Genomic DNA, 26,867 nt, shown 5'->3' on the forward strand with positions numbered 1-26,867 from the left:
TTTATGCAGTAGCGTTATGATTTCCCTTCACTTGAACTAAGGGGCCTAGCCTGAACCATGAAAAAAAGCCCCAGCCCATTATTCCTCCTCCACAAAACTTTACAGTTGGCACTATGCATTAGGGCAGGCAGCGTTCTCCTGGCATCCGCCAAACCCAGATTTGTCCGTTGGACTGCCAGATGGTGAAGCGTGATTCATCACTCCAGAGAACGCGTTTCCACTGCTCCAGAGTCCAATGGCGGTGTGCTTTATGCCACTCCGGCCAATGCTTGGCATTGCGCATGGTGATCTTATGCTTGTGTGTGGCTGCTGGGCCATGGAAACCCATTTCATGAAGCTCCCGATGAACAGTTTGGAACTCGGTTGTGAGCGATGCGCTTCAGCACTCTGTGAGCTTGTGTGGCCTACCACTTCGCGGCTGAGCTGTTGTTGCTCCTAGAAGTTTCCATTTCACAAAAACAGCACTTACCGTTCATTGGGGCAGCTCTAGCACGGCAGGACATTTACAAACTGTCTTGGTGGCATCCTATGACGGTGCCATGTTGAAAGTCACTGAGCTCTTCAGTATGGGCCATTCTACTGCCAATGTTGGTCTATGGGGATTGCATGGCTGTGTGCTCGATTTTATACAGCTGTCAGAGCAGCTCACAGATCACTGCACTGGTACATAGCCCATCTGTAAACAGCCCATCTATCTACCTCATTCCTATACTGTATTTATTTATTTATCTTGCTTCTTTGCACCCCAGTATCTATACTCGCACATTCATCTTCTGCACATCCACCATTCCAGTGTTAAATTGCTATATTGTAATTACTTCACCACCATGGCCTATTTATTACCTTAACTCCCTTATCTTACCACATTTGCACTCACTGTATATAGACTTTTGTTTTCTTTTTTTCTACTGTATTATTGACTGTATGTTTTGTTTGTTCCATGTGTAACTCTGTGTAACTCTGTGTTGTTAGTGTCAAATTGCTATGCTTTATCTTGGCCAGGTTGCAGTTGCAAATGAGAACTTGTTCTCAACTAGCCTACCTGGTTAAATAAAGGTGAAATAAAAAAAATAAAAACGGGTTTGGCTGAAATAGCCGAATCACATACTTTTGGACATGTACTGTATAAACTAGACCAGTAGCTGAAAGGGTGATCACATGGCATCCCCTCAGTTTAACGTGACTTAAGAGACCAAGACAGTCAAATGTGTGTGACTGAATGTGACAGTGTTCAGTGTCGGAGTGTGCCATTGATGATCCTGTCACATCTTGGGATGTGAGACATGACGGTTATAATTAACCCTTAAAGAGATGATCTAGTCCCTATCGTTCCATATTCTAATAATATTCTGACAAGGGTTGGAAAGACTGGCTTAATCATTATTTATTTTGATGATTTATGAGTGGGACAGATTGGTAGGGCATACTGCTTTAGAAATTCCCATTTTTCCCTTTCACATATTTTTTTGCATGCTTATCTGATTTGGAGGAGGTTTCAGGGAGTTTCTATCTAATACCTACAACTTTTGGCCATGTTGCTTCCACCTATTCAATCCTCTCATTTCTCCACAAGGGTATAGAGCTAGAGGTCGATTTGGAATTGGGCATGACTGTGTGAGCAGCCCCAGAGGCTCAGCGTGCCTGCTTACCCCTTTTTCATAGCATACAGATGATACAGTACATAAGAGTAATAGTCTGATGTAATATATTGTCATGGTATATATCTTACTGTGTGAGTAGCTCCAGTAGCTGTGTGTGCCCTCTGTTGTGTGCTAGCTGCAGGGGGGTGACCCCCTCCTCGTTGGGCAGAGTCACTGCCATCAGTCCTCCCGGCTGGCACAGCAGCAGCTCAGCCAGACAACACAGACCCCAGCGCACAGCCAAGTGAAGAGGGGATTCTCTGGGACGCAACTCTGAGGAAAAAGGTAGAGATGGAAGAGGTGTGAGGCGGAGGGGAGAGAGAGAGAGAGATAATATGCACATAATATGACATTTGAAATGTCTTTATTCTTTTTGGAACATTTGTGAGCGTAACATTTACTGTTCATTTTAATTGTTTATTTAACTTTTGTTTATTATTTACTTCACTTTCTTTGGCAATGTAAACATATGTTTCCCATGCCAATTAAGCCCTTGAATTACACTTAATTTAATTGAGAGAGAGAGAGAGAGGGCAGAGAGAGAGAGGGCAGAGAGAGAGAGAGGGCAGAGAGCGAGAGAGAGGGCAGAGAGAGAGAGAGGGCAGAGAGAGAGAGAGAGGGCAGAGAGAGAGAGAGGGCAGAGAGAGACAGAGAGCGCGAGAGTGAGAGGTAAAGAGAGAGAGAGGTAAAGAGATGGAAGGAGGGTGTAAGGGAGAGAGAGCTTTGTAACTTCAATTAGCCTCAATAACCAACATCCAGTGATAAGACCAGGAGGGGTTTATTAGAGACCCACTTCCAACACTGCTGTTTGTCCCAATGATCTCCTCTCCTCTGCTAAACTGTACACCTCTGCTCTACTAACCTAGTTAACGCAATTTACAGTTTACCCTAATAAAGGCCCACTAACATACTGCCTGACTGGCGCCAAACAAGATGGCGCCGGAGGGTAGGGCTGCCGTGTCATTGGCTCTTAAATAACCAACCATGCTATTTTGTTAGTTTTTTCGCACTGTTCGTAACTTGTTTTGTACATAATGTTGCTGCTACCGTCTCTTATCACAGAAAAAAATCTTCTGGAAATCAGAACTGGGATTACTCACCTCAAATTGGACGAGGAGTTAGTTTTCAATTAGTCAGACGTGAGGGATATACTACAGACACCCGACCAGGCCCAGATCCCCGTGATTCGCTGGAAAAGGAAACGTAGGTTTCGCGGAAAGAGATCAGGATGCCTTGTGAGGATCAGGCGACGAGTGACTAATCTGCCCTTGCCTTCCGTTCTGATGGCTAATGTTCAATCGCTGGAAATTTAATGGATGAACTGAAAGCACGTATATCCTACCAATGGGACATTAAAAACTGTAATATCTTATGTTTCACCAAGTCGTGGCTGAACGACGACATTAAGAACATACAACTGGCGGGTTATACACTCTATCGGCAAGACAGAACAGCAGCCTCTGGTAAGACAGGAGGCGGGGGCCTATGCATATTTGTAAACAATAGCTGGTGCACGATATCTAAGGAAGTCTCAGGGTTTTGCTCGCCTGAGGTAGAGTATCTCATGATAAGCTGTAGACCACACTATCTACCTAGAGAGTTTTCATCTGTATTTTTCATAGCTGTCTACATACCACCACAGACTGAGGCTGGCACTAAACCGCACTCAATGAGCTGTATTCCGCCATAAGCAAACAGGAAAACGTTCATACAGATACGGCGCTCGCAGTGGCCGTGGACTTTAATGCAGGGAAACTTAAATCAGTTTTACCTCATTTCTATCTACATGTTAAATGTGCAACCAGAGGGAAAACAATTCTAGACCACCTTTACTCCACACACAGAGACGCATACAAAGCTCTCCCTTGCCCTCCATTTGCAAATCTGACCATAACTCTATCCTCCTGATTCTTGCTTACAAGCTAAAATTAAAGCAGGAAGCACCAGTGACTCGGTCTATAAAAAAGTGGTCAGATGAAGCAGATGCTAAACTACAGGACTGTTTTGCTAGCCCAGACTGGAACATGTTCCGGGATTCTTCCGATGGCATTGAGGAGTACACCACATCAGTCACTGGCTTTATCAACAAGTGCATCAAGTGCATCAAGGACGTCAGCCCCACAGTGACTGTACGTACATACCCCAACCAGAAGCCATGGATTACAGGCAACATTCGCACTGAGCTAAAGGGTAGAGCTGCCACTTTCAAGGAGCGAGACTCTAACCTGGAAGCGTATAAGAAATCCCGCTATGCCCTCCAACAAACCATCAAACAGGCAAAGCTTCAATACAGGACTAAGATTGAATCGCACTACACCGTCTCCGGCGCTCGTCGGATGTGGCAGGGCTTGCAAACTATTACAGACTACAAAAGGGAAGCACAGCCGAGAGCTGCCCAGTGACACGAGCGTACCAGATGAGCTAAATAACTTCTATACTTGCTTCGAGGCAAGTAACACTGAAACATTCATGAGAGCATTAGCTGTTCAGGAATAACTGTGTGATCACGGTCTCCGCAGCAGATGTGAATAAGACCTTTAACCTGTCTGGGATAGGGGGCAGTATTTTCACGGCCGGATAAAAAACGTACGCGATTTAATCTGGTTACTACTCTTGCCCAGAAACTAGAATATGCATATAATTAGTAGATTTGGATAGAAAACACTCTAAAGTTTTGAAAACTGTTTGAATGGTGTCTGTGAGTATAACAGAACTCATATGGAAGGCAAAAACCCGAGAAGATTCCATGCAGGAAGTGGCCTGTCTGACAATTTGTAGTCCTTCTGTTGCATCTCTATCAAAATTACAGCATCTGTGCTGTTACGTGACACTTTCTAAGGCTTCCATTGGCTCTCTAAGGCCTTCAGAAAGTGTAATGACGCGTCTCCTGTCTCTGGGCAAAGTACAGCAGCAGAGTTTGTAAGTGGTCTGCCTGGGGACAGTGAGACTGGAGATGCACGTTCACGAGACCTCACAATTTTTTTATTTTCCTCTTTGAATGAATACAACGTTGTCCGGTTGGAATATTATCGCTATTTTACAAGAAAAATAGCATAAAAATTGATTTTAAACAGTTTGACATGCCTCTAAGTACGGTAATGGAATATTTTGAATTTGTTTGTCACGAAATGCGCCTTGGTCCGTTTCTACACACAAGCATGACATGCTGATGCTCCAGATACTCAACTAGTCTAAAGTTGTATTGCTTCTTTAACCTGTTAGGGCTAGGGGGCAGTATTGACACGGCCGGATAAAAAACGTACCCGATTTAATCTGGTTACTACTCCTGCCCAGTAACTAGAATATGCATATAATTATTGGCTTTGGATAGAAAACACTCCAAAGTTTCTAAAACTGTTTGAATGGTGTCTGTGAGTATAACAGAACTCAAATGGCAGGTCAAAACCTGAGAGATTCCTTTACAGGAAGTGGCCTGTCTGACCATTTATTGTCTTTCTTTGACATCTCATTCAATTACAAAGGATCTCTGCTATAACGTGACACTTCCCACAGCTCCAATAGGCTCTCAGAGCCCGGGAAAAACCTGAATGTCGTCATTCCAGCCCCAGGCTGAAACACATTATCGCCTTTCTCAAGTGGCCGATCAAGGGACTGTGGGCTTAGGCGCGTGCACTGGCCGCCCCTGTCTTTGTGTTTTTTCCTCTGTTTTCCGAAAAGGAGATTCCCGGTCGGAATATTATCGCTTTTTTACAAGATAAATTGCATAAAAATTGATTTTAAACAGTGGTTGACATGCTTCGAAGTACGGTAATGGAATATTTAGAATTTCTTTGTCACGAATTGCGCCATGCGCGCGACCCTGATTTACCATTTCGGATAGTTTCTGGGACGCACGAACAAAACGCCGCTATTCGGATATAACGATGGATTATTTTGGACCAAACCAACATTTGTTATTGAAGTAGCAGTCCTGGGAGTGCATTCTGACGAAGACAACAAAAGGTAATCAAACTTTTATAATAGTAAATCTAATTTTGGTGAAGGCTAAACTTGCCGGGTGTCTAAATAGCTAGCCCGTGATGGCTGGGCTATGTACTTAGAATATTGCAAAATGTGCTTTCACCGAAAAGCTATTTTAAAATCGGACATATCGAGTGCATAGAGGAGTTCTGTATTTATAATTCTTAAAATAATTGTTATGCTTTTTGTGAACGTTTATCGTGAGTAATTTAGTAAATTGTTAGTAAATTCCCCGGAAGTTTGCGGGGGGTATGCTAGTTCTGAACGTCACATGCTAATGTAAAAAGCAGTTTTTTGATATAAATATGAACTTGATTGAACAAAACATGCATGTATTGTATAACATAATGTCCTAGGTGTGTCATCTGATGAAGATCATCAAAGGTTAGTGCTGCATTTAGCTGTCTTCTGGGTTTTTGTGACATTATATGCTAGCTTGAAAAATGGGTGTCTGATTATTTCTGGCTGGGTACTCTGCTGACATAATCTAATGTTTTGCTTTCGTTGTAAAGCCTTTTTGAAATCGGACAGTGTGGTTAGATTAACGAGAGTCTTTTCTTTAAATAGCTGTAAAATAGTCATATGTTTGAGAAATTGAAGTAATAGGATTTTTAAGGTATTTGAAAATCGCGCCACAGGATTCAACTGGCTGTTACGTAGGTGGGACGAATTCGTCCCCCCGGCCCTAGAGAGGTTAAACAGGACAACAGTTTTCAGCTGTGCAAACATAATTGCAAAAGGGTTTTCTAATGATAAATTAGCCTTTTAAATGATAAACTTGGATTAACTAACACAGCGTGCCATTGGAACACAGGAGTGATGGTTGCTGATAAATGGGCCTCTGTATGCCTATGTAGATATTCCATAAAAAATCTGCCGTTTCCAGCTACAATAGTCATTTACAACATGAACAATGTCTACACTGTATTTTTGATCAATTTGATGTTTATCTTAATGGACAAAACACTTTTATTTAAAAAACAAGCACATTTCTAAGTGACCACAAACTTTTGAACGATAGTGTATGTGAGAATGCTACTTATTGCCTATAGCTCAGCGTTCAACACCATAGTGCCCTCAAAGCTCATCACTAAGCTAAGGACCCTGGGACTAAACACATCCCTCTGCAACTGGATCCTGGACTTCCTGACGAGCCGCCCCCAGGTGGTAAGGTTAGGTAACAACACATCTGCCACGCTGATCCTCAACACGGGGGCCCCTCAAGGGTGCGTGCTCAGTCCTCTCCTGTTCTCCATGTTCACTCATGACTGCACGGCTAGACACAACTCCAACACCATCATTAAGTTTACTGATGATACAACAGTGGTAGGCCTGATCACCAACAACGATGAGACAGCCTATTGGGAGGTCGTCAGAGACCTGACAGTGTGGTACAAGGACATCAACCTCTTCCTCAACGTGATCAAGACAAAGGAGATGATTGTGGACTACAGGAAAAGCAGGACCGAGCACGCTCCCATTCTCATCGACCGGGCTGTAGTGGAGCAGGTTGTGAGCTTCAAGTTCCTTGGGATCCACATCACCAACAAACTAACATGGTCCAAGCACACCAAGACAGTCATGAAGAGGGCATGACAAAACCTATTCCCCTCAGGAGACTGAAAAGATTTGTCATGGGTCCTCAGATCATCAGAAGATTTTACAGCTGCACCATCGAGGGCATCCTGACGGGTTGCATCACTGCCTGGTATGGCAACTTCACGGCCTCCAACCGCAAGGCACTACAGAGGGTAGTGCGTACGGCCCAGTACATCACCGGGGCCAAGCTTCCTGTCATCCAGGATCTCTTCACCAGGCGGTGTCAAGAGGAAGGCCCTAAAAATTGTCAAAGACTCCGGCCACACTAGTCATTGACTGTTCTCTCTGCTACCGCATGGCAAGCGGTATCAGAGCGCCAACTCTAGGTCCAAGAGGCTTCTAAACAGCTTCTACCCCAAGCCATAAGACTCCTGAACATCTAATAAAATGGCTACCCAGACTATTTGCATTGTCCCCCCCTCCCCACTACGCTGCTGCTACTCTGTGTTATTATCTATGCATAGCCACTTTAATAACTCTACCTACATGTACATAATTACCGCGACACCGGTGCCCCCCGCACATTGACACATTGACTCTGCACCGGTACCCCCCGTATATAGCCCCGCACATTGTTATTTACTGCTGCTCTTTAATTATTTGTTATTCTTATCAGGATTTTCTTAAAACTGCATTGTTGGTTAAAGGCTTATAAGTAAGAATTTCACTGTAAGGTCTACACCTGTTGTATTCGGCACATGTAACAAATAAAATGTGATTTGATTTGGTCCCATAACCTTACAACTGTTACTCTCCCTGGTAACACCACAGGTTGTTTGCATGAAGCTGGTACCTCAAAGGTAGTCTCAAGTCGAGCGGATAACTTTACAATATCCACTTTTTACATTTGGAAACAACAGACAAACTAGGATTTAGCTGTGAACATCTACCACTGATTCTATATTCACTTATGTCTAATACACCCTAAATATTCAAACAGAGGGTAAGTGGGGTTTTCATATTCTGCTCACAATGGTAATAGGCTGATGTCATAGACCAGGTTACCCAATTAGATCACTTAACTGTGGAAATTCATGGAAAGACATTTGTGTCGTTTTGCTATGAAACAGATTGCCATAACTACATTATCTTAATGAGATTTGAATGGGATTTGTCATTTACATTAGAGGTCTACACACACCCACATGAAACACACACACACACACACACACACACACACACACACACACACACACACACACACACACACACACACACACACACACACACACACACACACACACACACACACACACACACACACACACACACACACGTAGGCGCACACACACGCTTATTTAACCCTGCCTATAGCCTAGGGCTACTTCCAGTCCGTGAAGCTCTCCTAATCAAATAACACGCTGGTTAATTGACATTGATGAATTTAACAGAGCTCCACATGTCATGTAGCCATGGCCACTTCCGACTGCTGGGCAGCAAGCATGCAAAAATGAACTGAATGACAGAGGAAAGAGAGTAGGGATGGAAGGAGATAAAGAAAATAAAACTTAGAGGAAAGAAAAGTTGAAGAGTTCACCTTCTTTGGAGCCTTGGACACGGTTGAGACAAGACAATGAGAAGAACTACTAAGAATTCTGTCCAACTTTTCACTCATCCAAAATAATCCCACACAAAAATTCTTATGTAGCACGTGTGGATACATCTGAAACTCCATACTTGTAAAGTATTTTCTTTATTGTATGCATTAACTTAGACCAAGCGTGTTGATGCTTGTATTGTACGACAACAATAAAAATGTCATATGAAACTTAGACCTAGCAGTTGTATCATGTAAAGAAACCCACTCTCACCCTCTCCAGATGGACTAGCCAGTACATTCCAGCTGTGGGGGATATCCAAGTTGGCCATGGCCAGGGCCACATGGCGGTCCATTGCACAGCGAGAGCTCTCCTCGCTCAGGCAGAAGCGGCTGCTCAGCTCCCTGTGGTCGCTGGAGCTCAGGCAGTGACCGTGGGTTACTAGGTGCTCAGCCAGATCCTGTGGGTAGGGTTGAGACAACAATATGAAATCAATCTTTATTTACACTGATCAAACATATAAACGTAACATGCAACCATTTCAAAGATTTTACTAAGTTACATTTCATATAAGGAAATCAGTCATTTGAAATGAATTTATTAGACCCTAATCTATGATTTCTACATGACTGGGTCACAGATACCTTAACAAAAGGTGGGGGCATGGATCAGAAAACCAGTCAGTATCTAGTGTGACCACCATTTGCCTCCTGCAGCATGACACATCTCCTTCACATTGAGTTGATCAGGCTGTTGATTGTGGCCTGTGGAATGTTGCCCCACTCCTCCTCAATTGCTGTGCGAAGTTGCTGGATATTGGCGAGAACTGGAACACCCTGTTGTACACGTAACTCCAGAGCATCCTAAAAATACTCAATGGGTGGCACGTCTGGTGACAATGCTGGCCATGGAAGAACTGGGACATTTTCAGCTTCTAGGAATTGTGTATAGATCTTTCCGACATGGAGCCATGCATTATCATGCTGAAACATGAGTTGATGGCAGCGGATGAATGGCACGACAATGAGCCTCAAGAGCTTGTCAAGGTATCTCTGTGCATTCAAATTGCCACTGATAAAATGCCATTGTGTTTGTTGTCCCTAGCTTTTGCCTACCCATACCATAACCCCACCACCACCATCAGGCACTCTGTTCACAACACTGAATCTGCTCGCCCACACGACGCCATACACGCTTTCTGCCATCTGTCCGGTACAGTTGAAACTTTGGATTAATCCTTAAAGAGCACACTTCTCCAGGGTGCCAGTGGCTATCGAAGGTCATTTGACAATGAAGTCAGTTACGACGCCATCTGCGGTCCAGTCAAGACCCTGGTGAGGACGCAGGTAAGCTTCTCGAGATGGTTTCTGACAGTTTGTTCAGAAATTCTTTGCTTGTACAAACCCACAGTTTCATCAGCTTTTCATGTGGCTTGTTTCAGATGATTCCACAGGTGAAGAAGCCAGATGTGGAGGTCCTGGGCTGGCGTGGTTTCATGTGATCTGCAGTTGTGAGGCCGGTTGGACATACTGCCAAATTCTCTAAAACGACGTTGGAGGTGTTTTATGGTAGAGAAATTAACATTAAATTCTCTGGCAACAGCTCTGGTGGACATTCCTGCAGTCAGTATGCGAATTGCATGCTCCCTCAAAAAGTCAGACATCTGTGGCATTGTGTTGTATGACAAAGCTGCACCTTTTATTTTCCCCAGCACAAGGTGCACCTGTGTAATGATCATGCTGTTTAATCCTTTTCTTGATATGCCACACATGTCAGGTGGATGGATTATCTTGGCAAAGTAGAAATACTCACTAAGAGGAATGTAAACAAATTTGTGCACAACATTTTTGAGAAATAAACTTTTGGTGCATATGGAACATTTCTGGTATATTTTATTTCTTTACAAGTTGCATTGATATTTTTGCTAAATAGCACATTTCATACAATAGTAGCAGTGCAAAGTGCTTCACATACAATATTATATTATGATCATATTATTCCACCATAACCGTTTTTATCACCATACATTTTTTGTGTTTGTGTGTGTAGCAATGTGCATGCCACCCCACCTGAGGATCTATCTTTTTCAGCTATTTCCTGTGTTTGAGGGGTGCAAAATACACTTGTCACTGTGTCTCGCAAAGTTGACTGTTTTGATTGGTTGATTGCGACTCCTTCACTCTCTTGCTTGTGCCGGTCGTTTTTTCCTATTTACATTACGACCGTCGAAATGTTTGTAACGACCTGCCAACCAAAACCGGTAATGGCTGAAATGGGCTCAATTGGATGTAGTGTCTTTCTGTTGAAGCTAAAGTACCAGTCAAAAGTTTGGACAGACTTACTCATGCAAGGGTTTTTCTTCATTTATTACAATTTTCTACATTGTAGAATAATAGTGAAGACACCAAAAGCATGAAATAACACATATGGAATCATGGAGTAACCAAAAAAGTGTTTAAACAAATCAAAATACACTGCTCAAAAAAATAAAGGGAACACTTAAACAACACAATGTAACTCCAAGTCAATCACACTTCTGTGAAATCAAACTGTCCACTTAGGAAGCAACACTGATTGACAATAAATTTCACATGCTGTTGTGCAAATGGAATAGACAACAGGTGGAAATTATAGGCAATTAGCAAGACACCCCCAATAAAGGAGTGGTTCTGCAGGTGGTGACCACAGACCACTTCTCAGTTCCTATGCTTCCTGGCTGATGTTTTGGTCACTTTTGAATGCTGGCGGTGCTTTCACTCTAGTGGTAGCATGAGACGGAGTCTACAACCCACACAAGTGGCTCAGGTAGTGCAGCTCATCCAGGATGGCACATCAATGCGAGCTGTGGCAAGAAGGTTTGCTGTGTCTGTCAGCGTAGTGTCCAGATCATGGAGGCGCTACCAGGAGACAGGCCAGTACATCAGGAGAGGTGGAGGAGGCCGTAGGAGGGCAACAACCCAGCAGCAGGACCGCTACCTCCGCCTTTGTGCAAGGAGGAGCAGGAGGAGCACTGCCAGAGCCCTGCAAAATGACCTCCAGCAGGCCACAAATGTGCATGTGTCTGCTCAAATGGTCAGAAACAGACTCCATGAGGGTGGTATGAGGGCCCGACGTCCACAGGTGGGGGTTGTGCTTACAGCCCAACACCGTGCAGGACGTTTGGCATTTGCCAGAGAACACCAAGATTGGCAAATTCGCCACTGGCGCCCTGTGCTCTTCACAGATGAAAGCAGGTTCACACTGAGCACATGTGACAGACGTGACAGAGTCTGGAGACGCCGTGGAGAACGTTCTGCTGCCTGCAACATCCTCCAGCATGACCGGTTTGGCGGTGGGTCAGTCATGGTGTGGGGTGGCATTTCTTTGGGGGGCCGCACAGCCCTCCATGTGCTCGCCAGAGGTAGCCTGACTGCCATTAGGTAACGAGATGAGATCCTCAGACCCCTTGTGAGACCTTAACCTGTTAGGGCTAGGGGGCAGTATTTACACCGCCTGATAAAAAACGTACCCGATTTAATCTGGTTACCACTCCTACCCAGTAACTAGAATATGCATATACTTATTACATATGGATAGAAAATACCCTAAAGTTTCTAAAGGTGTCGTTCTTCTTGTCTCTGTTTATTGAAGAGTGAGGATCTTAGCTGTCCCGTGACACTTCCTACGGCTGCCATAGGCTCTCAGAAGGCGGCAAAACGCAGAATCGTGGCTTTGCAGGCTCTGGCTGAAAAAAAGTAGCGCGTTTGGGTAGTGGCTGGTTACAGTACTGTGAGACTCAGGCTCGTGCCCGCGTCGACCGAAAGCTGTGTTTTCTTTCCTCTGTTTAGCTAAATGGACATTCCCGGTCGGAATATTATCGCTTTTTTAGGAGAAAAATGGCATAAAAATGGATTTTAAACAGCGGTTGACATGCTTCGAAGTACGGTAATGGAATATTTAGATTTTTTTTGTCACGAATTGCGCCATGCGCGCGACCCTGATTTACCATTTCAGATAGTGTCTGGGACGCACGAACAAAACGCCGCTATTCGGATATAACGATGGATTATTTTGGACCAAACCAACATTTGTTATTGAAGTAGCAGTCCTGGGAGTGCATTCTGACGAAGACAACAAAAGGTAATCAAACTTTTATAATAGTAAATCTGATATTGGTGAGTGCTAAACTTGCCGGGTGTCTAAATAGCTAGCCCGTGATGCCTAGGCTATGTACTTAGAATATTGCAAAATGTGCTTTCACCAAAAAGCTATTTTAAAATCGGACATATCGAGTGCATAGAGGAGTTCTGTATCTATAATTCTTAAAATAATTGTTATGCTTTTTGTGAACGTTTATCATGAGTAATTTAGTAAATTGTTAGCGAATTCCCCGGAAGTTTGCGGGGGGTATGCTAGTTCTGAACGTCACATGCTAATGTAAAAAGCTGTTTTTTGATATAAATATGAACTTGATTGAACAAAACATGCATGTATTGTATAACATAATGTCCTAGGTGTGTCATCTGATGAAGATCATCAAAGGTTAGTGCTGCATTTAGCTGTCTTCTGGGTTTTTGTGACATTATATGCTAGCTTGAAAAATGGGTGTCTGATTATTTCTGGCTTGGTACTCTGCTGACATAATCTAATGTTTTGCTTTCGTTGTAAAGCCTTTTTGAAATCGGACAGTGTGGTTAAATTACCGAGAATCTTGTCTTTAAATAGCTGTAAAATTGTCATATGTTTGAGAAATTGAAGTAATAGCATTTCAAAGGTTTTGAAAATCGCGCCACAGGCTTCAACTGGCTGTTACGTAGGTGGGACGAATTCGTCCCGCCTAGCCCAGAGAGGATATGCTGGTGCGGTAGGCCCTGGGTTCCTCCAAATGCAAGACAATGCTAGACCTCATGTGGCTGGAGTGTGTCAGCATTTCCTGCAAGAGGAAGGCATTGGTGCTATGGACTGGCCCGCCCGTTCCCCAGACCTGAATCCAATTGAGCACATCTGGGACATCATGTCTCGCTCCATCCACCAATGCCACGTTGCACCACAGACTGTCCAGGAGGTCATACAGGCACGTGGAGGCCACACACACTACTGAGCCTCATTTTGACTTGTTTTAAGGACATTACATCAAAGTTGGATCAGCCTGTAGTGTGGTTTTCCACTTTAATTTTGAGTGTGACTCCAAATCCAGACCTCCATGGGTTGATAAATTGGATTTCCATTGATTATTTTTGTGTGATTTTGTTGTCAGCACATTCAACTATGTAAAGAAAAAAGTATTTAATAAGATTATTTCATTCATTTTAGATTTTAGATTCTTCAAAGTAGCCACCCTTTGCCTTGATAACAGCTTCACACACTCTTGGGATTCTCTCAACCAGTTTCACCTGGAATGCTTTTCCATCAGTCTTGAAGGAGTTCCTACATATGCTGAGCACTTGTTGGCTGCTTTTCCTTCACTCTGCGGTCCAGCTCGTCCCAAACCATCTCAGTTGGGTTGAGGTCGGGTGATTGTGGAGGCCAGGTCATCTGATGCAGCACTCCATCACGCTCCTTCTTGGTCAAATAGCCCTTACACAGCCTGGAGGTGTGTTGGGTCATTGTCCTGTTGAAAACAAATTATAGTCCCGCTAAGCGCAAACCAGATGGGATGGCTTATCGCTGCAGAATGCTGTGGTAGCCATGCTGGTTAAGTGTGCCTTGAATTCTAAATAAATCACTGACAGTGTCACCAGCAAAGCACCCCCACACCTCCTCCTCCATGCTTGACGGTGGGAACTTATATGTGGAGATCATCTGTTCACCTACTACACATCTCACAAAGACATGGCAGTTGGAACCAAAAATCAAAACTTTGCACTCATCAGTCCAAAGGAAAGATTTCCACCGGTCTAATGTCCATTGTTCCTTTTTCTTGGCCCAAGCAAGTGTCTTCTTATTGGTGTCCGTTAGTAGTGGTTTCTTTGCAGCAATTCGACCATGAAGGCCTGATTCACGCAGTCTCCTCTGAACAGTTCATGTTGAGATGTGTCTGTTACTTGAACTCTGTGAAATATTTATTTGGGCTACAATTTCTGAGGATGGTAACTCTAATGAACATATTCTCTGCGTCAGTGGGTAACTCTGGGTCTTCCTTTCCTGTGGCGGTCCTCATCAGAGCCAGTTTCATCATAGCACTTGATGGTTTTTGCGACTGCTCTTGAAGAAACGTAAGTTCTTGACATTTTCCAGATTGACTGACCTTCATGTCTTCAAGTAATGATGGACTGTCATTTCTCTTGACATAATATGGACTGGGTCTTTTAGTAAATAGGGCTATATTCCGTATACCATCCCTACCTTGTCACAACACAACTGATTGGCTCAAATGCATTAAGGAAAAAAAATCCCAAAATGTACTTTTAACATACCACACCTGTTAATTGTAATGCATTCCAGGTGACTACCTCATGAAGCTGGTTGAGAGAATCCCAACAGTGTGCAAAGCTGTCATCAAGGCAAAGGGTGGCTATTTGAAGAATCTCAAATATAAAATATATTTTGATTTGTTTAACACTTTTTTGGTTACTGCAAGATTCCAAATGTATTATTTCATAATTTTGGTGTCTTCACTATTATTCTACAATGTATAAATAAATACAAACCCTTGAATGAGTAGGTGTGTCAAAACTTTTGCCTGGTGTTGTATATGAATGCTAAAGTTTTGTTGGGATTTAACGCACTGTCTCGACAATTACATCACAAGAAAGAGAAGAAAGATTTTTTTGTGGAATTGAAAAAACTAATAATTTAATACAGTTGAAATGTTTACAAATTAGATGCGCTGAAATGAAAGGAACACTCGGATTATAGTGATATTATGCCTGATCTCGCAAACAAAGTAAGGTGTGTTTAGATAGATATAATCAAGAGCCAAGCGCGTTGATTTTTTATCTGATGGTATCCTGCTATTGACACACTTGATGAAATGCGCAAGAGAAATCGACATCAACAGAAATTAACGATGCAGTCTAGATAGTGCAAGTGAGTCCAGGTAGGGTAGACGGAGTAAAGGCGCCCGCATACTAGGTTCCCTTTGCTCCTAACAGAACTCGGCTGGGCTAAGCGAATGTCTGTGCCTGGGAAATACTCCCTTTAAAACCTTTTTCTGCAGTGGGCTAAATCAGGGTCCCACAGAGTGTTTCTTAGTAGTCTTAAACAAATCTACTTTGAAACAAAAGCATACACCTCACACACATGGTTATGGGCATAAAAAAATAAGACACCTGTGTCATGACGTTGGCCTCTTTGGGTCCAGGGAGGACAGTTGGCCCCCTCCCCTTTTGCACAATCCCCCAACCTACCTTCCCCCACCCAGTCCCTGTGTGAAGGAGTGGTAAAATTCCAGGAGAGTCTCTGGCCACATGGCCCATAGAGAGACACAGGAAATTCTTCCAACTCACAGAATTGGGGAGCCAAGCGACATTTGTGTTCTGGAGAAGGTATGGAAGATTGGTGAAGAATCCAGCTACGAACTGGTCCGCTTGGTACAATTTTGTGATACTCAGAAGAGACAATATAGCCATATTACCATAAAACTGTTTATATAATAGCCTCAGCTTGAGACTTGCATCATAATGGTTGTATAAAATGTATTAATAAGGATAAAGCTATTTGTAATACATTGAGATGCTATGTACTGATGTTAATGTGATAGAATTGGATTTCTGTACCAAGCTTCACTCAGCCATCGGCACGCCCCCAAGGGACACAGACAGGACCAGGCGTCATTTGACAAGCCTGTTCAAGGGTCACTATAAAACCCACCCTGATTTACATTTCTTCAGACCAGGCCTCCACTCCATGGCCAATAGGTTTTACCATCCAATTCCTCTACTGAAAGTGAACTACACCACGTGGTTAACTTTTAGACTATCGAGACCGACAGAATAAGAACAAGTCTTTGATATTAATTATTAGTCTGCAGCTAAGTAAACTATATCATCGAACGCGAAGACCAACGAAACATCCATTCTATGACGACATTAATGAATGTCGCTTTGAAAGATCCATTCTAACCGAGAGAGAGAGAGAACCCTCCATCAGAACGACGCTCGAACAAGGATCTCGACGACACACTGAGCGTAAATATATATTGATTGCAATTGTTCCCGAATGAGTGAGCGTTCAATTGTCAATTGTTAATATTAATGAACTCTGTGTACCTCCTCAGCTGACCGTTTATGACCCATTGTCTAACAGACCAGCCATGCCTGTTAGCCATTAGGGCACATTACCCAATACCAATCCTTTGTGACGATAATTACTGTTTGTATGTTTTCTGTTAATTACTTAGTGTAGTAAATAAATGATTTTAAGACAATTGATGTATGGATGATTTTAGTAAAGACTGGGTTCGTGCAGATACAACAATTTACGACGTTTGGAATGAGACTGGACTCGAGGTAAAATACACCATTTAAACCAGAAGATAATCGGCCTATACTATAATAGAATATAATATTATAATACAGGAAAGATATATTAGGAAAATTATAGCTTTGTAATCTGAATATTCTCCTTGGTGCCCCGATCTCCTAGTTAATTACAATTAAACAATTAATCAGTTTAATCGCGTGATAATAATTACAGGGAGTTAATTGATAAACATGTCTTCAGTTTAATGGTACCCCAAAGACACGACACCTGTACCATGTCAGATATATAGTTGAAATGTATTAAATTTTGCATCCCAATATTACACTTTATATGAAACCATTTCACATACCGTAATTTCCGGACTAGCGCACCTGAATATAAGCCGCACCCACTGAATAAAAAAATATATATTATTTTGAACATAAATAAACCGCACATGTCTATAAGCCGCAGGTGCCTACCGGTACATTGAAACAAATGAACTTTACACAGGCTTTAACGAAACACGGCTTGTAACAAAAATAAATAGACTTTAACAAACCACTGCTAGTAACAAAAAATGTAACATTAGCAGTAAGCTTTAGTTGTCTTTTTGCACTGAGTCAATTCCTCACGCTGCTGTTTCCAACGTCTTATCATCGACTCATTAAGACCAAGCTCCCGTGCAGCAGCTCTATTTCCTTTTCCAACAGCCAGATCAATCGCCTTCAACTTGAAAGCTGCATCATATGCATTTCTCCGTGTCTTTGCCATGATGAGGGTGACAAAATGACTACCGTAATCAGAATGATGGGAAGTTTGAGAGCGCTCGATTTAATCTAAACAGTAAACAAAAAAGTTGTTTGACCTTAACCCGTTCGGCAATTTCATTGGTCTAATGAAAGCTTCATGCCGCCAAAAAACTGAGCACGTCACAGAATGTGTTTTTTTGGAGAAAAAAAATTGAAAGCGGGAAAAATCCATATATTAGCCGCGTCATTGTTTAAGCCGCGAGGTTCAAAGCGTGAGAAAGAAAGTTGCGGCTTATAGTCCGGAAATTACGGTACCGTAGAAACACTGGATTGTCAGTGTTAAAAAACAAGGAAAAGTTGATTAATTATGAAATATATGAATAACCTTTCACCCTCGAGGGTGATTTGGTAATATGACTGCAGGAAAGGTCTCCAAGACATTCCTTTGCTTGAAAAACTTGAAAAAACCCCGGCAATATTATGGTATGTCCCTCTTGAGACGATGTAGCAACAACATAGCCAGTATACACTTCCTCGAAATAGTCTGAATTCATCTCAGCTAAATCAAGAAATCTGTAATTCATTTAGAAGTTTTTGCTGACTGAGGTTTTTGGTGAAGTATTTCTCAAGTAAAAAGATGTGCATGAAAACTAGTCTCTCGTTGATTGACAACAAACACTTAATTGAAGAATCCTGTCCACAGTTCCCACCCCTAGTAAAACAAATCACATTTTATTTGTCACATACACGTGTTTAGCAAATGTTATGTAGCGAAATGCTTGTAATAGGATTAGTACTGTTGACCAATCACCGGTGAAGGTGCACAGACTTAAGCTGCCGAACTTCGACTTGCCTCAAGACAAAATGTTGTGTGCTCGACCAGCCCAAAACAAAACCTGCCGAACACCAAAACGAACAAATACGTCACAAAATGTAATCATAATATCCGCGACTGGGAAGCATGTGACAGGCTTTGTGTTTGGTGTTTTGCTCCTCCCCTCTATGTTAATTGATTCATATATGCAAATACACACCATATGTTTATGCAAATTATGCACATATAATTGTCTATATTTTTACACACACACAAACATACCTGGTACAACAAGAAAATGTATATACAGTATGAGTACATTCTACGAAAAACAATAGTGACATTTTACAAGAAATGTAATACCTGAATTCCCACCAAAATCCCTGAACACCATTCATTATTTGTCCGCGCCATTAAAATGTTTTATGTGCTACAATTCAGTCAATATCTGCTGGATAATAAAAGTTGATCATTTTTTACAAAATTCAGTTTGGAGTATCTTCATCCAAATGTTCCAACCGTTGCATTTATTATAATTGTTTTTAAAACCTTTTAACAATTTCAATGACTGTTGCTAGTGTGTGTGTGTGTGTGTGTTTGTGTAACTGTGTATGTTTGTGCACATGCTCGTGTGTGTGTGTTTGTGTGCCAACCCTACCTGGGCGTCGTCCTGGACGTACTTGAGCCTGGACCCTCCCACACAGGTAAAAGGTGTGGTCTCAGTCTCAGAGTAGAGGTAAGCACAGACTGAGACAGTCTCAGCCAGGTTATGACCTACAGAACAATGGGAATGGATGTCACACCAAAGTGTGTTTACAATGGTGTAGAGTAGTGTTTCCCAACTCCAATCCTTGAGCACACATTTTTGTTGTTGCCCCAGGCAAACTCACCTGATTCAGCTCGAGGGCTTGATGATTAGTTGACAAATGTAATCAGTTGTGTGTAACCGATGTGAAATGGCTAGTTAGTTAGCGGTGGTGCGCGCTAATAGCATTTCAATCAGTGACGTCACTCGCTCTGAGACTTGAAGTAGGGTTTCCCTTGCGTTGCAAGGGCCGCGGCTTTTGTGGCGCGATGGGTAACGATACTTCATGGGTGTCAGTTGTTGATGTGTGCAAGGGTCCCAGGTTGGGGCGAAGAGAGGGACAGAACCTACACTGTTACATTGATGCTGTTGACCCGGATCATTGGTTGCTGCGGAAAAGGAGGAGGTCAAAGGGGGGGTGAGTGTAACCGATGTGAAATGGCTAGTTAGTTAGCGTTGGTGGGCGCTAATAGCATTTCAATCAGTGACGTCACTCGCTCTGAGACTTGAAGTAGGGTTTCCCCTTGTGTTGCAAGGGCCGTGGCTTTTGTGGCGCGATGGGTAACGATGCTTCATGGGTGTCAGTTGTTGATGTGTGCAAGGGTCCCTGGTTCGAGCCCAGGTTGGGGCGAAGAGAGGGACGGAACCTATACTGTTACATGTGCTTGTCCGGGTCTACAACAAAAATGTGTACTGTTGGGGGTACTCGACGACTGGAGTTGGGAAACACTGGTGTAGGGTGAAGTTGCAGCAGGTTAGCGCTTTTCATCATGAATCTTGTTCTGGAGGCAAATTTGTGTCACTAGCTGGCACAGTCACAAAGTAATAAAATCAGATTGTAAACATAACCTTAACCCGTAACCTTAACCACACTGCTAACCCTAATGCCTAACCCTAACCTTAAATGAATATCATACATTTTTACAATATAGCCAATTTTGACTTTGTAGCTTGTCCATCTTGAGTAAATCGCTCAGTTCGCTTCAAGGACAAGACTCATCCCAATAAAAGTCAACATGCGAAGTTGCCCCTAGACATGGATCTTCGGTCGGTTTAGAACTTTCCTCACTAATGGTTAAGTTTAGGATCGGCAGAGGGGAAGTTGATCATAGATCTGTCCCTGGGGGAAACTTTGTTGAGAAAAAGCATTTACAACAGGAGGCCACACAAGGTGCAGGCTTTTGTTCAAGCCCAGCACCAACACACCTGATTCAACTAATTAGGCTAGATTGAAGAAATAATGTCAAGTTTGCTAGTGCTGAGATGGAGCAAAAACCCAGGGGAGTGGTAGTGTAGTAATGGGTATTGTAGCCAGCCAGCCAGGGGAGAGTTTACAGTTCTCCAAGGGTCTCTCCATTGTTGGTGTTGTTTATGGGGTGCTGAGTATGACTGTTTCCCTCCTGTGAGAAAGCTGATAAGATAGTACATCCTTCCATAGCCCAGTCTCACACGCAACACACTGTATGTGTCACAAATGGCTCCCTATTCCTTAAATAGTGCACTACTTTTGACCAGGGCCCATAGGACTCTGGTCAAAAGTAGTGCACTATATAGGGAATAGTGTGCTATTTGGGAAGCACTTATTGTGGTTGATCCCCACGGGTCATAGGGTTCACTCACAGAGAAGTCTGGGCACATGCACACACACAGGTCATAGAGATGGTCGTAGGCATCTTTACGATGGCAGTTACACACAACACACACACACCCCCACCCACCTCTCCCTCCCTCTCACTTTGGGGTGAAGTTTCTTGTTTTCCTCCCCAATCCTAACCTTAACCATTAGTAGGGAAAGGCTAAACTGAACACAGATCAGTGTCTAGGGACAACTTCACTCTACACCGTTTCTCTCACCAGGCACAATGAAGCAGAGCATGACATCGTTCTGGGCTCTGATGACATGGGCAAGCGTAGAACCTTCTAGAACGATGAAGATCTCTGCCTCCTTTGGCAAGGGGTCTGGGGCCTGCAGCAACGCAAACACCTTGGCCTGCCCCTGAGGGGAGGGGTGAGAGAGACAGGGTGAGAGAGACAGGATGAGAGAGAGAGAGAGAGAGAGAGAGACAGGGTGAGAGAGACAGGGTGAGAGAGAGAGAGAGAGAGAGAGAGAGAGAGAGAGAGAGAGAGAAGGGTTGAAGAGAAAGAGAGAAGGGGGAAGATAGAGAGACAGGTATTTGATACGATAATTTACAGTTAGGATGATCTAGTAAAGATATACACTAAATCCTACCGCAGCATACTTTATGAAGACATCTTTCCCCCAACTCAATAAAAAGAGGAATGTTCCAGTCTCTGCTCAGATCTGATCCACCCTGCTCTTCACAGGCCAGAACACATAAGACCACTGATCTGGGAGCTGTGTGCCAAATAACTAGAGATGTGTACACTTTCACATTAAACCTTAGATTGATGTGAATTGTATATTTGCATGAAAATTCAAGTTCTCTCCATGTCGCTCAAGTTTGGAGTCATTCTTTGAGACCTATAAGACAAATGGAGAGCAACTGTTTTGGGCTTGGTTGTCTTCCATTCTTGTCAGGATAGCTCCTGGATTTAAAGGTGCATGAGATACAGTATAATGGCGAATTGAAGAGGTAGCCAAAAGGGGCCACTTTTGTCTACCTCTTGTCCCTATATATCTCTCACTGGGGAATAACCTTATCCGTTTCTGTTCCACTCCAGCTGACCTGGTCTCCCACCATCGTAACACAGGCACTCACGCAGAGCTCTCCTTCCCTCCACCAAACTCTCTCACACCCTCTCCTGTCCAACACTGTCTATCCTAAAAACAAAACTATTGAGATAAACCCAATTTTTGCATCAAACAATCTCATTCGTGCCCTCAACATAAACCCAGCCTAACTTATAGGACACCAGGAGCGGAAGTCTCAAAGGTGGAACTCTGGCTAATATTGAACATGAATGAGAGAATGGGGGTGTGAAACCATAAATCGGGAAGTAAGGGTGATTCAGCAACCCCTGAAAAATCCCCCAAAAATAACATATACAGTTGAAGTCAGAAGTTTACATACACCTCAGCCAAATACATATAAACTCAGTTTTTCACAATTCCTGACATTTAATTCAAGTAAAAATTCCCTCTCTTAGGTCAGTTAGGATTACCACTTTATTTTAATAATGCTAAATGTCAGAATAATAGTGGAGAGAATGATTTACTTCAGCTTTTCTTTATTTCATTACATTCCCAGTGGGTCAGAAGTTTACATACACTCAATCAGTATTTGGTAGCATTGCCTTTAAATTGTTTAACTTAGGTCAAACATTTTGGGTTGCCTTCCACAAGCTTCCCACAATGAGTTGGGTGAATTTTTGCCCATTCCTCCTGACAGAGCTGATGTAACTGAGTCAGGTCTGTAGGCCTCCTTGTTCGCACACAAATGTTCTATAGGATTGAGGTCAGGGCTTTGTGATGGCCACTCCAATACCTTGACTTTGTTGTCCTTAAGCCATTTTGCCACAACTTTGGAAGTATGCTTGGGGTCAGTGTCCATTTGGAAGACCCATTGCGACCAAGCTTTAACATCCTGACTGAAGTCTAGAGATGTTGCTTCAATATATCCAGCCTCAGACCTTCTCAAAACCTGCCAAAGTCAGAGGGAGGAAAGGAGACCCCCTCAGCCTTCTCTCATTGTTCACTCCAACACAAACCATTTGGTGGTGGACATAGAAAATATAACAATAGACAGGAATTATAGTTGGAATCCATGTCCCAGTCGTCTGCAATTTTAGCTGGAAAAAAATATATACTGCTCAAAAAAATAAAGGGAAGACTTAAACACAATGTAACTCCAAGTCAATCACACTTCTGTGAAATCAAACTGTCCACTTAGGAAGCAACACTGATTGACAATACATTTCACATGCTGTTGTGCAAATGGAATAGACAACAGGTGGAAATTATGGGCAATAAGCAAGACACCCCCATTAAAGGAGTGGTTCAGCAGGTGGTGACCACAGACCACTTCTCAGTTCCTATGCTTCCTGGCTGATGTTTAGGTCACTTTTGAATGCTGGCGGTGCTTTCACTCTAGTGGTAGCATGAGACGGAGTCTACAACCCACACAAGTGGCTCAGGTAGTGCAGCTTATCCAGGATGGCACATCAATGCGAGCTGTGGCAAGAAGGTTTGCTGTGTCTGTCACCGTAGTGTCCAGAGCATGGAGGTGCTACCAGGAGACAGGCCAGTACATCAGGAGATGTGGAGGAGGCCGTAGGAGGGCAACAACCCAGCAGCAGGACCGCTACCTCCGCCTTTGTGCAAGGAGGAGTAGGAGGAGCACTGCCAGAGCCCTGCAAAATGACCTCCAGCAGGCCACAAATGTGCATGTGTCTGCTCAAACGGTCAGAAACAGACTCCATGAGGGTGGTATGAGGGCCCGACGTCCACAGGTGGGGGTTGTGCTTACAGCCCAACACCGTGCAGGACGTTTGGCATTTGCTAGAGAACACCAAGATTGGCAAATTCGCCACTGGCGCCCTGTGCTCTTCCCAGATGAAAGCAGGTTCACACTGAGCACATGTGACAGACGTAACAGAGTCTGGAGACACCGTGGAGAACGTTCTGCTGCCTGCAACATCCTCCAGCAAGACCGGTTTGGCGGTGGGTCAGTCATGGTGTGGGGTGGCATTTCTTTGGGGGGCCGCACAGCCCTCCATGTGCTCGCCAGAGGTAGCCTGACTGCCATTAGGTACCGAGATGAGATCCTCAGACCCCTTGTGAGACCATATGCTGGTGCAGTTGGCCCTGGCTTCCTCCTAATGCAAGACAATGCTAGACCTCATGTGGCTGGAGTGTGTCAGCAGTTCCTGCAAGAGGAAGGCATTGATGCTATGGACTGGCCCGCCCGTTCCCCAGACCTGAATCCAATTGAGCACATCTGGGACATCATGTCTCGCTCCATCCACCAACAGACTGTCCAGGAGTTGGTGGATTCTTTAGTCCAGGTCTGGGAGGAGATCCCTCAGGAGACCATCCACCACCTCATCAGTAGGGAGGTCATACAAGCACGTGGAGGCCACACACACTATTGAGCCTCATTTTGACTTGTTTTAAGGACATTACATCAAAGTTGGATCAGCCTGTAGTGTGGTTTTCCACTTTAATTTTGAGTGTGACTCCAAATCCAGACCTCCATGGGTTGATAAATTGGATTTCCATTGATTATTTTTGTGTGATTTTGTTGTCAGCACATTCAACTATGTAAAGAAAAAAGTATTTAATAAGATTATTTAATTCATTCAGATCTAGGATGTGTTATTTTAGTGTTCCCTTTATTTTTTTGAGCAGTGGGTTGTTGCCCTCCTACAGCCTCCTCCACGTCTCCTGATGTACTGGCCTGTCTCCTGGTAGCGCCTCCATGCTCTGGAGACTACGATGACAGACACAGCAAACCTTCTTGCCACAGCTCGCATTGATGTGCCATCCTGGATGAGCTGCACTACCTGAGCCACTTGTGTGGGTTGTAGACTCCGTCTCATGCTACCACTAGAGTGAAAGCACCGCCAGCATTCAAAAGTGACCAAAACATCAGCCAGGAAGCATAGGAACTGAAAAGTGGTCTGTGGTTACCACCTGCAGAACCACTTCTTTATTGGGGGTGTCTAGCTAATTGCCTATAATTTCCACCTGTTGTCTATTCCATTTGCACAACAGCATGTGAAATGTATTGTCAATCAGTGTTGCTTCCTAAGTGGACAGTTTGATTTCACAGAAGTGTGATTGACTTGGAGTTACATTGTGTTCTTTAAGTGTTCCCTTTATTTTTTTGAGCAGTATATATATATAGTGGTGGAACACAACTCAATGGGACATACTCACATACAGAGGCACCTCTCTTCTGCTCAACTCCATCCCCACAGAATCTGATGAGAGAGAGAAACACACACACACACTTTACATACGTTTGCATATAGTAGAAATAGTCGGAATGTGAATTTTAGACCTGAATGTCCAACCATTCGGGAGATATAGGTCGTCAAAGTTGATCAGTTTTGCATAGCCCATCCCATCATTTGTTCAAATCAACAGGAGTGAGGTCATAAAAGGTAATTGATTTCATGTGGAACAACACACAGACAATTAGAAACACATCCCACTATAACATACAGAAAATAGACGTGGAATTTTTGATGTACAACATCAATATAAATTCCTGTTAACATATGAGGGCGATTTCAGTATCATGGACATTATTGAATAGTTAGGCTGAATATAGTATACAAGGCCAGGCACCACACTCTAACATGTAATTTTTTCCACTGTACAGTGAGGGGGGAAAGTATTTGATCCCCTGCTGATTTTTTACATTTGCCCACTGACAAAGGAAGGATCAGTCTATAATTTTAATGGTAGGTTTATTTGAACAGTGAGAGACGGAATAACAACAAAATATCCAGAAAAACGCATGTCAGAAATTTTATAAATTGATTTCCATTTTAATGAGGGAAATAAGTATTTGACCCCCTCTCAATCAGAAGGATTTCTGGCTCCCAGGTGTCCTTTATACAGGTAACAAGCTGAGATTAGGAGCACACTCTTAAAGGGAGTGCTCCTAACCGCAGCTTGTTACCTGTAAAAAAGACACCTGTCCACAGAAGCAATTAATCAAATCAGATTCTAAACTCTCCACCATGGCCAACACCAAAGAGCTCTCCAAGGATGTCAGGGACAAGATTGTAGACCTACACAAGGCTGGAATGGGCTACAAGACCATCGCCAAGCAGCTTGGTGAGAAGGTGACAACATTTGGTGTGATTATTCGCAAAAGGAAGAAACACAAAATAACTGTCAATATCCCTCGGCCTGGGGCTCCATGCAAGATCTCACCTCGTGGAGTTGCAATGATCATGAGAACGGTGAGGAATCAGGTCAGAACTACACGGGAGGATCTTGTCAATGATCTCAAGGCAGCTGGGACCATAGTCACCAAGATAACAATTGGTAACACACTACGCCGTGAAGGACTGAAATCCTGCAGTGCCCGCAAGGTCCCCCTGCTCAAGAAAGCACATATACATGCCCGTCTGAAGTTTGCCAATGAACATCTGAATGACTCAGAGGACAACTGGTGAAAGTGTTGTGGTCAGATGAGACCAAAATGGAGCTCTTTGACATCAACTCAACTCGCCGTGTTTGGAGGAGGAGGAATGCTGCCTATGACCCCAAGAACACCATCTCCACCGTCAAACATGGAGGTGGAAACATTATGCTTTGGGGGTGTTTTTCTGCTAAGGGGACAGGACAACTTCACCGCATCAAAAGGGACGATGGGCGGGGCCATGTACCGTCAAATCTTGGGTGAGAACCTCCTTCCCTCAGCCAGGGCATTGAAAATG

At 43.4% G+C, this 26,867-nt stretch overlaps 1 protein-coding gene across 1 annotated transcript; it reads right to left on the reverse strand.

The window, feature by feature from the left end:
- Positions 1–1,725: 1,725 nt before the first annotated feature.
- On the reverse strand, positions 1,726–22,213 carry LOC106587047 (rho guanine nucleotide exchange factor 28). The gene is made up of 5 exons (XM_082969922.1): positions 22,199–22,213; positions 21,366–21,507; positions 19,365–19,480; positions 9,032–9,218; positions 1,726–1,913 (listed from the first exon to the last, which is right to left on the reverse strand). The coding sequence occupies exons 1-5, from the start codon at positions 22,211–22,213 to the stop codon at positions 1,726–1,728; spliced, it is 648 nt and encodes a 215-aa protein (XP_082826048.1).
- Between the last annotated feature and the right edge of the window lie 4,654 nt (positions 22,214–26,867).

The sequence above is a fragment of the Salmo salar genome, chromosome 26 (assembly GCF_965601325.2).
Source record: "Salmo salar chromosome 26, fSalSal1, whole genome shotgun sequence".
Classification (NCBI taxonomy): domain Eukaryota; kingdom Metazoa; phylum Chordata; class Actinopteri; order Salmoniformes; family Salmonidae; genus Salmo; species Salmo salar.